Source organism: Anas acuta, chromosome Z, assembly GCF_963932015.1.
Source record: "Anas acuta chromosome Z, bAnaAcu1.1, whole genome shotgun sequence".
Taxonomy (NCBI): domain Eukaryota; kingdom Metazoa; phylum Chordata; class Aves; order Anseriformes; family Anatidae; genus Anas; species Anas acuta.
The window spans coordinates 68,247,644-68,262,107 of NC_089017.1; the positions used below are offsets into that span (position 1 = coordinate 68,247,644).

The 14,464-nt window shown below is 39.6% G+C and overlaps 1 protein-coding gene across 7 annotated transcripts in view; it reads right to left on the reverse strand.

Moving 5' to 3' along the window:
• The window catches only part of PALM2AKAP2 (PALM2 and AKAP2 fusion), a 257,880-nt gene that overhangs the window by 124,222 nt on the left and 119,194 nt on the right, over positions 1 to 14,464 (reverse strand). For 3 of the 7 annotated variants that reach the window (XM_068666542.1, XM_068666540.1, XM_068666541.1), the window contains one exon: positions 11,916 to 12,620. The exons of the other annotated variants lie outside the window; for them this stretch is intronic. In XM_068666542.1, coding sequence (XP_068522643.1) covers positions 11,916 to 12,620 — 705 coding nt within the window. The remainder of the gene's footprint in view (positions 1 to 11,915; positions 12,621 to 14,464) is intronic. 7 annotated transcript variants of the gene reach the window in all.

The following is a 14,464-nucleotide window of genomic DNA, read 5'->3' on the forward strand; positions in this document are numbered from 1 at the left end:
CTTTCTTTCTTTCTTTCTTTCTTTCTTTCTTTCTTTCTTTCTTTCTTTCTTTCTTTCTTTCTTTCTTTCTTTCTTTCTTTCTTTCTTTCTTTCTTTCTTTCTCTCTCTCTCTCTCTCTCTCTCTCTCTCTCTCTCTCTCTCTCTCTCTCTCTTTCTCTCTTTCTCTCTTTCTCTCTTTCTCTCTTTCTTTCTTTCTTTCTTTCTTTCTTTCTTTCTTTCTTTCTTTCTTTCTTTCTTTCTTTCTTTCTTTCTTTCTTTCTTTCTTTCTTTCTTTCTTTCTTTCTTTCTTTCTTTCTTCCTCTTCTCTCTCTCTCTCTTCTCTCTCTCTCTCTTTTTTTTTTTTTTTTTTTTCTCCTATATCATGGCAAATCTGTCATTTCCAGCAAATGCCTGACTGCTGCAAAGGGCCAGTTTTGATTGCAACATAGCCCGTGTTTTCTGGTTTGGCAGTGCTGTTGTAAGCAGATTCTCTCCAAGAACTGTACAGCAAGAGGACACTTTGGGGTGTTGTATATACAATATGTGCTCCATATTCTTGCAGCCTTGTGGCAGACACTAACAGACTTATCACTGCAGCACTGAGTGTCTAACTATCCTAAACTGCAGTTGTAAAACTGAGATGATAAAATCTGGGCCCAGGAAGGTAGCTAGGTGCCTGCTTTTCCTGTCAAAATCCAGGGGTTTGTGTTGTTTCTACATACCTTTGTAGATGTGGAGAAGAGGGACTTTTTGTGAGGTCATGCTGAGCCCTGTGGAGCAGCAGCAATTGGAAAGGATTTTTCCCAGCACCTGGATGAACACCTTCACTGCTGCTTGGTAAGTCCAGAGAGTTCACTTATAGTGGGAGGAACTGCTGCTTATAAAAGGCAGAAGCCTATTTAATTTCTTTCTAAGACAGATGAGTGTCTAGTTTTGCAGGCCACTGTCTGTGCAACAACACTCCTCTTCCTTCCACATGATTTGGAGAGATCCAATATCTCCCTCTGCCACCTGATAATTCCCCTATTCCCTTTTGGGCTGTGTGCTGGGAAGTTCACTCCTCCAAATCTGATACAGCAAACCCTGCTTTTATTCATGCATCTCCTTCCTAATCGATCTCAGCTGGGAAAGTGCTTGCTATCACTTTTGATGAAGAAACAGGTAGTTTTTCTACCACAAGTAAAAATGGATGGTCACTTAACTCTTTTCAGTGCTGTGCCATATCCAGTTCTGTAAACACCTCTAGGCAACAGACTAGGTTTCCACCACAGACAGTTACAAAGGATTTGTATGTGAATGCACACAGCACAATGGGCATCTGAGCAGACCTGCTGTGGCAGATGGGGAAAGTGAATGGCAGTCTTGGGCAGTAAAAATCGTTAGTAATTTTTGTTACCTTTTTATTATTCATTCTTATAGCCGATAGCCTTAGAAGTTTCTTTCTGTAACATTAAAATTGTGCAGTGTGAAGCACAAAGTGTTGCTGAGTCAGTATGAGTTTTGAAGAGTCCAGGGCATGTTGTGAGGGTCCCACAAGAAACTAAAGGGACATCTGAAAATGAAATACTTCACTTCCACCCCCAGAGAGACTAATGAAAGACACCGAGTGGTAAACTTTTAGAGTATACCTCTATCTTCCTTCCATTACTAGGATACAGAACTATTAAAACAAAATGAAAAAGAAGAAAAAAAATGAGAGGGTTGTCCTCCTACATGCTGAATCTGCCTTTACTGCATTAAGTCATTGACATCCAGGGAACCCTCCAGAAGAGTTTGAGGGAGTACCACACTCTCTCACCATCTGCTAAGCATTTCCTTTCTTCCTACATGCTATGATGGTGGAAAAAAGGGAAAACATCAAACTACCATATTTTTTCTTGTGGTTTAAAAAGAGGAAGTGCATATAAATATTTTGATTCCAAAACTTTAGTGAGAACAGCAATAACAAATGTTGTTCCGTCTGTTTTTGTTGTTTCCTTGCCTGATTTGCTTTTGTGCAGTGAAGGAGTTCCCAGCTAAAAGCCTTCCCATGGCTATTCAGTTAAATGAGGCAGGATGAAAACTAATAGTTTTCATCCCGCCTCATGGAACATGGCAAGCACCAGCAAATGGAACATATACCTGACATATCCAAGTGTCTGCATTCAAACTAGTACCCCATGACAACACATCTGTCATTGTACACCCTTCACATGGGCACCTGTGCTAGATGAGGGTGTTAATCCTTCCTCTGGACATGTTGAGACACCCTCTGAACTAGGAAGATCTTTGCAAAACCAGAGACATTTAAACAGTGTAGCTGTAGTGATCATTTCTCTCAGCCTGATCCATTTTCTAGTCCTCTGACGGCATAAACACACCAGTTCTCCAGACATTCGCAGAGCATTCTGGGACAGACAAGTAACATTTTCTCTTACTCAAACACAAGCAGGAAAAAGATCTTGAAGCCTTGCCTTCTGTAAAACTTTCAGGACTAGATTATAAAGCAGCAAAGCAGGGCAACTGGCCACTTTCACTTGTGTACTGCTAAGCAGCACAGCATTACAAAGGCTCAGATATATGCGTTCACATACATTTATTTGGATGGGTATAGGGTAAAAGAAGCAGAGGTACTTATACAGCAATGTACTTACGAAGCAATGGGTAATTTGTGGTGAGTTTCTTAAATGGATGAGTCTAGGCTGATTTTTTTATTTATGAGAAGGATGCTTACAATGCTTGGCTGTGTATCTGTCTTATCACTGTTCTAAGCTTAGGTAAATATAATATCTTGGGAAAAAGAAATAACAAATATATATGTATTTTTTCTTCCTACAAGTCAGACTACATCAAGCCTCTTCCAGTCCTGAAATACCGAGGACACTTTCTGCAATAAGCCTGAGAGAAAACTGTACGTTGTTTATTTTGAAAGTCATTAAATTCTTTAGTGATTATATCTGAGCACTTGTATATATGGTATGAAGTACTTCCCTCAGTTGGGAAATAAGCTGACCTGGGACATACTGCCTTGCTGATCAAATCCCAGACTTTATTTTCTGCAAACATGAAAATATGCCGTGTGATCCTAAAGCAACAGGGTCCATGGCAAGCCTGGCAAACTACCAGTAAGAAGGAAAGGGAAAGGAGAAATGAGACAGTAACAGGTATGACGAGTTAATATGTGTTGAAGTATTTAAGAGAAGTGACAATCGGATCAGCAGGGCACAGCAGTGGAGGAAAGAAAAAACATCAAACTGTGGAGTTAGTCATTTATTTCTTTTAGAGAGGAAGGCTGCTCCACTGTGGCATGTCCTTGAGATCACAGAGAATCTTGAAGAGTAGTAGTTAGAAAGAAACACAGTAAAAAGACACAAAGGTAGGCGCAGTGAAAAGGCAGATTTATTTACTAATAATACTGTACAGAGAAAAAAAAAAGAGAGAAGCCACAGTTACAGCATGGCTGTTGCTGGCAGTGTTCTTGTTTTATTTATTTTTGATTTTTTTTGTACTTTTTTTTTTTTTTTTTTTAATCTGAAGAAAAAAACATAACAGTCAAAAAAGTACACTTCAGGTTACAAAGTACAGCAGCTATCCCCAGCAATTCTAATCCAGTGTTAGCACAGCAGTTTTTCCCCAACAAAATGGGTTTTTATATATACATTAGCTCACAAAGAAAGTGGGAGACTAAAGCTTAAAAAAAATCTCAACCACAACCTACATTCACCATAAAAGCTGCATTTTACACAACATTTTCTTGGACCCCTATAAAGAGTCATTTGTCTATGGATTGAACATGGCCAGGAGGGGCAGGAAACCTTCAGAAATGTTTTCTTTTGCCTTCGTCCTGACCTGCTCTTGCTTGGCTACCTTTGCTGTACAGATTCAGTGGCCACTGGAAATACAAAAAGCTTTGAAATCAATTTATCTCCTCTCTCTGCCCCTAAGTGGTGCCTACATCCATGCTTGCAAAATACAGGGATAAAATTTGAGCTCATCTTCAGTTAAGCACCTTAATCATAGGTGTGGACTGATCTTAACATATCCTCAAAGCTATCCCCTAACCAGCACAGTGCTTAAGTATGTGTTACACTTCAAGCAAGTGCTTAAGGTCAGTGGAGCTTAAGTGCTGTGCCCAGCTGGGACTTTATGAGGTTGCACAGAACCCTCTTTGTTTTTGAGTTCACCTCTCTGACCAACACATTAATTTGGAGGGATACCAGGAGCTTCTTGGCAGCTAGTTTTATTGAGAATGTCTTTGCATGCTGGATCAGTCTGTGGGGAAGTTCACGTTTTTTCCTGACTCCTTTAGCCTTCTGGTAGCAACCTGACAATTAGAGGGTGGCTTGCCTTCTTCTCCCCTAAGTGGGTGCACTTCTGGGTGCACTTGGGCATATATATCTCATACTGGCTTTGAGTACTTAAAGCATTCCCAATAAAATGGGAAGAAAGACAGAAGGTCTACCTAAACAGCAAAGATTTAGTGAAACCCTCTGTTTAGGCAATCCAGGGGATGCCAAATGAACTGTCAAGGAGTGCTCCTCTGGTATCAAATTTGTCCTGTGAGTCTAGGAAAATGCAGGAAGAAGTCCAAACACCAAGGACAGGATACTGTAATTTCTTTTAGCTTGATTAAAACTCAAGTCTCTCTTTTCTTCCCCGTTTTTGCTTATTGGAGACCACAAAAAGTGAAGCACAGAGAGGGGAAAAAAAAGGAGCAACTGAGCAATGGTGTCCAGAATGAGAGCAAGTACAGAGACAGGGGACAGGCAGAGTCCGGAGCAGAGGAGTGCAAAGGGGAAATTTTGGAAGAAAAACTCACACTGCTTCTTTTACATTGTGTTATTTTGTAATTTGAAATTCACCCCCACCCTCTGCAGGGCACTGGGGGTTTTGCGAGTGCCCAGAGGACATTCATCCACTTTCAAGCACAGTCAGCCAGGAGATCATGTCCTAAACTCCTCTCTGCAGAAAAGTGCACCAGTTTCACAACACCATTTAAAAAAAAAAAAAAAAATCTATCTAATTTAAGGAATGAGAAGACACAGTTAAAGCAGCATTAAGTCTTGCTTGTAGCAGTATCATTTAAAGACAAGACCCTATAAGCATTTGTTCATGTGCTTAAATTTCACTTATCTGGGTCATCCTATTAAATTAAACAGGACAGCTTGGGTGACTTATTTTATGTTCATGGGCAAGTCTTTAGGTTTACTGGACCTACTGAAAAGGTATTCGAGATCAGGTCTAAGTCAGTAACTTACAATGTAAGTTATGAATGTACAAATATATGCAAACTGGTGGACTTGAGTTACTTAGGTCATTCTATTTAACTATTGATTGATTGATTTTTCTATTTCTAAGGTAGTTTAAGCCTTTAAAAAATCTAAATATTCTTTGAGAAAAATGTGGGAAAAAAATAGAGGAAGGTTTTCAATACAATAACTACAAAAAAAGCCCCAGATAAGAGAAGTTTTTGCAACCTGGGGGGAAAGGATCAGAATTTTTCAAAAATTTGTCCTTAAGAAAAGTAGCCTAGTCTTACTTCATTGTGCAGGCTAACTTGAACTACCACAGGAAAAAACTTTATATATTTTGCAAGACTTTTTGAACCCATGAGGAAAAAAGCTCAGTTTTGTAATGCTTTTGATTTTAGACAAAAGTGGGATGTTTTTAAGAACTTCATGCACCCTTGTCACTATTTACAAGCTAAGTTATTACTATATGTTTATATTACAAGTTGAATTTATATTCTTTTTGGACTAAATGACAATCCATTCATATTCTAAACATAATAAATTCAGCCATTTTATACAATTTATTTGTTTACATACAAAAATTACAGTCCGCCTTTTTGCTGGATGCTGTCATAGCCTGCAATCTCCGATTAAGCTCAGAACTAAAGTTTACTCTTGCTGCCCAGAAGGCTCATGAAACATAATCTGAGCAAATCCTAAACTTTCTAACAGACAGAGAAAACTGGTTGAAACTGAGTTTAAAAAAATAAGATGCCACATTTCAGCCCGTGGGAATATCCACTATGTTGTCTAAATTATTTTGTTACTCTTTCCAGTGGCACTATATCTCTTGTATTTTGAAATCTCATGTTGGATAAATTATGACAAAATGAAAAAAAATATAATTCTCCCTTTTAGCCATACCTCTCTATTGAATGTAGGTAGTTATCACCTGCCACTATAGCATTCTAGATAAAGTTATTTGTCTAGCTATAGAAAGCATAGGTACATTTTTTATTGTTTATTTATTTATTTTTTAATAAATTTATTTATTTAGCTGTGTTCATAGCAGGTATATTGGATTCTACTCTTGCAATGTTACTCTTTAAAAAGTGTTGTGATCCTACTTTCTGGAGAAAAATGTGGTTAGGTCTACAAAAGATCCCAAGAAGCTGGGCATTGTCATCAACGTATGAAAAAGTTCAAAGGCTCAATGTCACTGGTAGGATGATATTCAGAAACTCAAATCCCGATTTAGGATTTGTATCTCATTACAAAAATATTTATTCCTTAAAAAAATACACAAATGTAAAATACTACATATTCTATTATATCCCCACTTACTTTCCAAGTATGCCATTTGGATTTTGGACTAAATCAAAAGGTAGAATACATTTTATTTCTCTAGCAACTCTGTATGCTATCTTTCTGCTCCCATTAAGTTGTTGTATTTCTAATTTTAAGCATGAAGAACTGGTAGTGAATTTAGAATGTCTGGGGACTGATATAATAGCTGTCAAGGAAGTCCTACTTAATATTTTCTCATGAATACTACTACCATGGTAGCAATACTGACTCAGGACCTGATCCTACCAGATGCTCAGCACCATTTTATTTCATGTTTTTCTTAGCAGAAGTAGCAATACTCAAGAGTTGGCCTCTAGGTTTAGACCACCGTGGGCAAACTCAGCAGTGCATAAAATTGGTACAGGTACACAAATAACACCCAAACTACACTCTGTGTTAATCATTCATGCCCTGATCTTGCAGACACCTACACACATTCCTCCTGTGAATAGTCCTGTTGGCTTAAATAGGTCTACACACAGTAGAATTAGGCATATGCATTTTGTTTCCAGGACTGAGGTCTTTTATTGCACCAGTAGAGGTATGCTCCATGGAGAAGGGCTTGTGCACACTTCTCTTGATGGGGATTGAAAGATAATGTTGTGTTTATACAGCTTTGGAATACAGCCTGCACTATTTGGAAAAAAAAAATAATAAAAAAACAAAAAAAGGAAAGAAAAATACAAAAAGAAGGAAACCCAAAAGTGCTAAGGCAAACTGTCAAATGGCACATCATACCTACTTGTCATTCATTTAGATAACATCACAAAGGCAGACCAGAGGAGTTCTGTAAACATATACCATACAGTACATCAGCCACAGGAAAATAAAAAAAGAAAATAACCCTGTAATTCTTTTCTTTCTGTATTGATATTATTGTAATTGAAAGAGATTGCCTAGCCACTAATCATAATGCTGTGTTTTCTGATTTGTATTTTTCTGTTAAAAAAAAAAAAAAAGAAAAAAAAAAGTTAAATGCAGTGGTTTGCAAAAGAAACAGTCCCTAAATGTAAATGAGGGACAACATAGAAAGATGGAAAGTGGGTTCATAAAAACTTAGAAAATACAAAATATAAAAAAATTTCATAGGTTACTTTTTCCCAGTCTAGGAAAAGATACACTGAAAAGAGTTTTCTTGTTTTCTTACAAAAGTTAAGGCGAGCAGTTTGTTGTGGCAAAAATGTTATCACTGAACCAGTTTCTGACTCTACTTTTTTGTATCCCCTCATTCTGAAATTGAAAATATACATGTGATGACATAAGTTAAACAGACAGGGAGTTTTCTCAAAAAAAAAACAACCAAAACCCAAAAAACTCCCATAGTGATCCTTACAAAATCTCTCTCTGCTTGGCTGTAGAGCAGACCTTTTCTTTTGTGTCTGATTGTGCATTTATTTCCACAGGCAGCTTCCTATCTGAGGGCAAAGGGAAAACTTACCCCTTCCAAAGCCCAGAGAAGCCCTGGAAACCAGTTTACATTCATCAGCCTGTGCTAACACATTTTAATTCTTATGCAACTTGCTGCAGTCTAGTTAGTGGCTAATACAGACAAGCCAATGTCCAGGCAAGGCTGTTGCACTTGTGGAGGAGAATGATTGGAATAAGCATGTTTCAGGCAAAGTAGCTAAAGCCCTCTGAGTTCAGACTGATTAGCTTTTGTTTTGTGTTTTTCCTGACCTTAGACATGGAGCTACCTTTGTACCTTTGACCAATAAAGACAAACCCTTTGCAGACACCTTTAGGGTTGTTGTTTTTTTTTTTTTTTAGTTATTTTTTGCCTATTTTTTTTTTTTTTTTTGGATCTATCAGGGCCTGTTAACCATGGAGTTCATATGAACACATAAAAAAACAATGGCCTTCCTAGGCACTCAATGTTAGCTACAAGTACTGAGCAGTAGGTATTTGGCAGGTTTAAGGTTTAAGGCTTGTGCTCTACTTCTAACCACTGAAGGGCCACTTCTGAACTCTTACATGCCACCGGCTCCCCACCACGTTGTGCCTCAAACGGTGCAGTGGTCTCAGACACACTCTGGCCCCAGTCTCAGCAAACATCTCCCAAAGCTGGCCACTAAGGGAGTCATCCCCAAAATGCTGAGCCTGTGGTAAGCCAGAAGATTATCTGACGGGAGAACGTTGGTGAAGAGACATATGGACAGACCGGATTAGGAGTAGTACCAGAGAATGTCCAGAGTCAAGATGACACTCCAAGTGTACCAAGCAGAGGGCTTTGGGAAACATGTCCGTAGGGCAAGGAGTGGTAGGGGAAAAATATTGGGCTATGAAGAGATGGGGAGGCCAGGGAAGCCATGAAGGCAGGATCACACACAGAGAAGGAAGGACTGGCCGGACCAGGAGAGGGGAAGCAGAAGATGTGTTTTTCAGGTGAGGTGAGGTGAGGAGGCCCCAGAGTGAGAGAACTATTGCAAAACATGCCTGTGGGCTGCCTGCTGGCTGCTGAGTGGGCAAAGCCCAGATACAGTGGCTTTCATGGTGCAAGAACAAGGTGGAAATAGTTTTACTGTCCCACCTGTTTGTGTCACAAAGTTCTTGCAGTGCTTTGGAGTCTTAAACATGCCCTGTCAAAGCCTCGGCTATCTCTCCATCACACAGTGTCTGGAGTGAATGAGACCATGGAGAGGTGACTACAGCTGTGTGGGTTAAGTGCTCCTCAGCTGAGTGGTGGTGGCATCGCCTAGCTTCTTGGAAATGCACAAAAAGCCCTGAAATGGTGTTGGTGATGGTGCCAGGGTCTAGGCTACCACAGCCAAGATAATGAGTGGTGATGTGATGAGCAAGGAGAGCTCAGACCCCAGGGGTCACCTCCCCACACCTTGGCATGCTGAGCATGAGGGCAACCTCATGAGGCCAAGCTGAGCACATCAGTGTTGAAAGCTCATGGCCTTGGTTTAAGAAATGTTGAGATTTGTAAATATTTAGCATTTCTGGAAAACAAAACAAACCAAAAAAACACTCACACCAAAAAAAATAACTGAAACAGAGGCTGCTCATTTCCAATATAGCTTCCAACAAACAGCCACCAGACATAACTGTGACAACATAGGACCTTGCAGCCATTCCCCTCTGTGATAAAACTGTTAACCACATAAGCCTGAGTCAAGTGATGATTTGCAGAGTTTATGCTGGTGAGTTTGGCCCTCCTGTCATCCAAAAGCCCCACCGGAGGCTGAGGGAACATGCAGAAGTCCATTATGCATGAAACCAGGCCACTGCAGCAGATACAGAAGCCAGCATAATTTCTGCAGGTGTCATATGGATGTGGCTGTCTTTCCCTAATTGCCAATTCCTTTATTATTATTATTTTCTGTCACCTGAGCAGTGGTGTAAAGTTATGTCGACCAGCTCCATATTGACAGCAAAGTGATCTAACTCAGAACTACTTTTTGCATTTTTTTGTGTCTGTTTTTAGTGTGCCTCATATTACCACTTTCATGAGCAAGTGTCTTTTTTACTGGCACAGAAAGAAAAGAGTACAGAGCAAGAACTCTGTTTAATCAGATGCTCTGAACTAACAGTTAATGCAGTAAAAGCACCATCCAAGAAAGAACAGAAATATTGTGGAAACCACCTCAGAATGAAAAGAGGCTTTTTGTTGTTTTCTTTCTTTCTTTCTCTCTTTCTTTTTTTCTTTTTCTCTTTCTTTTTTTTTTTTTTCTTTTTTTTTCTTATGCATTTTTTTTTCAGTTGCTGTTATTAATTTTTAAAGTCTGATAGTTTCAAAGACACTTCAAAATAATCCTCAGTATTTTTAACACTACCAGAAAATACAAATCCTGATTTTTAATCTCACTTCTCTAGTTACAAATCCATACTAATTCCACTAGAGTGAGTGGAGATGCACTTAAGCAAAACCAACGTGAGACAAGAATCAGGCTCATAATATCTTGCCATGAAAAAGCTGTCTGCTTTTTCATTGTAGTTAGAAGAATCGAAGGACCAAGAAATAAAGAAATATCTACAGATTTTGGATGCCTTCGCCTTTTTACATTTTCACTTTGAGATGTTTTTAAAACGCCTGATTTTCAGAGGGCAGATGAAGGAAATTTTGCTGGAAATCAGGCCTGTCTGAGGTGTCCCACACTGGGAAACGAAGCATCCAAAACCACCAGCAGTTTGCATGTTAACCATGAGGCTATAGGGTCTTCTCCTGGAACAGCTGCTTAAACAAAACTCCAGTGGGCGTCCATGGGAGTTTTGCCTGGGTAAGCACAGCAGGGTCAGACCCATTACCTGTCAGTGCTTCAGTGCACTGGAGGTACACTCTCTGAGAAATAATATTTTCCTAAGAACTGCAAAATAAAAATCTGGCCCTGCCCCCATTTCCAGCACTGAGAATTTCATCACTGAATTCAGTGGGAACAAGGTCAGACTGCAAGAGAAGATCATTTTTATTCTACGGAAATAGTAAGCAATATCTCTCATCTACTGGAGTTCAGCAGGAAAACTTCATGTATAAACATTGGCAGAGTTACTGAAAGGCAAGTAATTAGATCAGTGACTCCATTTCTGTTGGTGTGACAGCTGCATCTTTTTCATGTCAAGTTAATTTCAACTGTAATTTAGGGAGATGAAGTACACATACAATACTGTAATCTGGAAGATTTATATAAGGCAAAATCATCATTCATACATTTTCTAGAAAGAATAATTAAAATCCACTTTTGGTATCACCAATAAGCAGAAATGGCTGATGGATTTTTTTGACACCGCAAACTAAACTAAAAAGTTGCTATAAAATGAAACTACGAAAACTTTTCAGGAAAGACTTATCTGAGTTTTAGCAAATTAAAACAGTAAAATGATCTAAGCCTTCCCCTGAGAAATAAAAAATAGGATCTATAAAATAATGTTTAAGTGTGAATTTTATCTTAAAAAAGAGAAGCAATATTTTTTTTAAGGCTCTCATATCGGGCTGCTGTGAAATTCAAACTCCCCAAAAATCCTAGGAGTCTGATTGAGCCTGCCAGATATCTAAAGAAAATGTAAAAATTGTTTTCATTATATATATATAATATATATATAAAAATCAAATAAATATGAAAACATTTTTTCTGTTTCCCATTTATCTCTCACTCTGCAATATTAAGGAAAAAATAAAATAAAATATAATCCCCAACCTCTCCCCAAACCCGAAAGAGTACGTCTGATGGGAAAATAACCATGTGTTCCTCTTCCTGAAGAACTAGAAATCAAAGCAACCCAACTGCAAGGCAATGGAGGCATTCACTTCCAGTTCACAGTATTGCAGCTAGAAGTACATTGAGGTCTAGGTAAGTGATGGAGCAGGAGCTGCCTGGAGCAGGGAAGGAGGAGGTGTTCACATGACAATACAGCATTGACAGCGCTTTTTCTTTTGTGTACCTGGGGCAGCTTCCAAGGGCAGGCTCTCTTCCTTCCCCTCGGGAGAGGAGGGCTCTGTCGTGTCTGACAGGGGCCTGCCAGAGACCAGCTCAGCAGCATTTCCATCCATGGTGGAGACGTCCGTCACCGTCTTCTCACGCAATGACTTCTCGTCGTCTTCGTCGATCAGGACTAGCTCTGCTTTGATGGTTTCATCATAGCCCAGCACTTTCTTCGTTTCCTCTTCGTCGTCGATGTTCTGGTAGCCCATAAATATCATTGTCACTGGCTGATCTGCGCTGGCCTCTGGAATGTCGCCACCACAGGGTTTGTCTTGGGGCTGAGGGTTCACAGCATGCCCTTTGCTGGGTTTGTGTACCATTTCCAGCTTTGCCTCCTTGAAGAGCATTTGCTCCTTCATTTGGCTAAGGTTTCCATCGGCTACTGTATTTCTGTCTGACACAGTCATTGTTTCAAACCCTCCTTTTACACTTGATTGTCCAGCTTTTTGCATAAGTTCATCTACGTCCTTTGAGCTTAATTTATGTACTCCATTTTCTACCACTGTGCCACCAGAGTGAACCTCATAGACTACCTTGGTACCATCATCATAGACTTTGAATCCTCTTTGATGGGCCTCATCTGGGCCAATAGGTGAAGCAGAGACAATCTTGGTCTCTCCTGTCTGTTTGTCTTTCTCCACATTAATTTCCATGGTGCACAAAGCTTGAATGAAAACAAGAGAGGAAGTGCATGTTACAACAAAAAAAGCCAGTGAATGGTTAATTGCCAAACAGACAAAGAAAACTATGGTGCCCCTTTTCCTACCACCTGCATCTAAAAGGTCAAGTGTGCTACGTTAGAAGTGGGATGCAACACTGTGGACAGAGGTCGTTATTATTTTACAGCTCCTTATGCAGCTGGAGGCTAGGCATACCTGTGACAAATGGGAGATAGTCTTCCAGCTCACGCTACGTGGAACTGTCTCTGATCAATTAGGAGCACCAAGAGCACATGGGTTAGGTGTATTTTAGGCAAAGGGAGGTGACAGCATGCAGGTTGCCCTCAATCTTTCCATTCTGATCTTGACTCAAAATTCAAAGAGAAACTCTTCTACAGCAACCTCTCTACTCTCATCCTTTCCTATCATCAAACCACCAGTTAGCTGGAAACAACTTTTATTTGATGCAAGTAACACCCAGACTGGTTTATTATCAATGCTTGATCTTGTTTAACTCTTCCATCCGTAGCATTCAAAACATATTAGAGAGGTGGAGAAGCATTGTTTACCCCTGTTCTACAGTTGGGAAAACAAAATCACACAGGCATGGGATTATTTTTCCCGTAGATTCGTGGCAGGGCAGGTCTCAGTTTCCACACCAAGGCATCGGCAGTGACCTCTGCTTGCAGGTTAAAAGAATGTATAAAATGACCATGAAGTGCTCCCTCCCTTTTTCGAATGAGACCCTATGCATCATTTCCAAAGGGGTAAGTTGAAGAAATTAACCAACTTTCAAAGCATCATAAAACAATGAGTAAAGACACACATGTGAGGGATGCTGTTGAAGAATAGCAAAGAAACTTTTCTAGCAGTTAAGAAGGACACAGCAACAAGACAAAAATAGTTGAGACCACACAGTAGGAGTAATCTTCATTGCCCTAGCCCCTATTTCAAGATATAATGGTATCTCACTGGACAGCTTTTCAAATAAAATTGTACAAAGGTCTCACAGATTTTCCAGAAGGGTTGACCTGTTTAAACATTCCTGGAATACAGATGAAGACATTTTGGTTTTTGGACAGACATCCACAGACACTTAATTACAAACTACCACAAGCAATGACACATGTTTGTGAAACTTTCGGTGACCATTTCCACCAATGAACCTCAATGGTATAACTATGATTTGTCTTACCTGGGGACACCAGAAACTGATGTCTTGGCTTTTATTTACTTTTTTATTTATTTATTTTTCCCCAAGTGAGTACAGAACATCACTGCTCCAAGAGTCCATGTAGCTTGGTATGTTTGTATTTAAACAGAATTAATTAAAGAAAAATAGATTACTTTTATAATATATTCCTTCAGTCTTATTATTCACACACGGTAGATTTTTTTTTTTTTTTTTTGTATTCTGAAAATATGAAGTCTTTCATCAGTGTTAGGCAGTTAATCATGTGGTACAACATGAATGCCACCATAAGTCTAGACAGAAAACTCAGGTATTGCTGAGTGGGTGTACACTGGCTCCTATGCAATGGTCTCCTGTGTGCCACAGGAGTGCAGTCTGGTAGGCAGCCAGGACAAGAAGGGGTCTTGTTGTGTATATGCTGTGTGTTTGTGCTTAGACCTTGGTGTCCATGCAGAGCTGGTTAGATAAGTGCAGCAACACACAAATATCTACAAGGGGTCAGAGGATGGAGGTGCTGGTGGGTGAATGAGCATTGCTACTGCCGAGAGAGAGGCACTGCTGAGGTCTGGAGTAGGCTGCAGGAGCAGGGATCTTGCCTTGTTCATTGCAAGTTAAGGGAATGTCCTTAAGGACTGTGATTACTACTAGTTTGGGAGA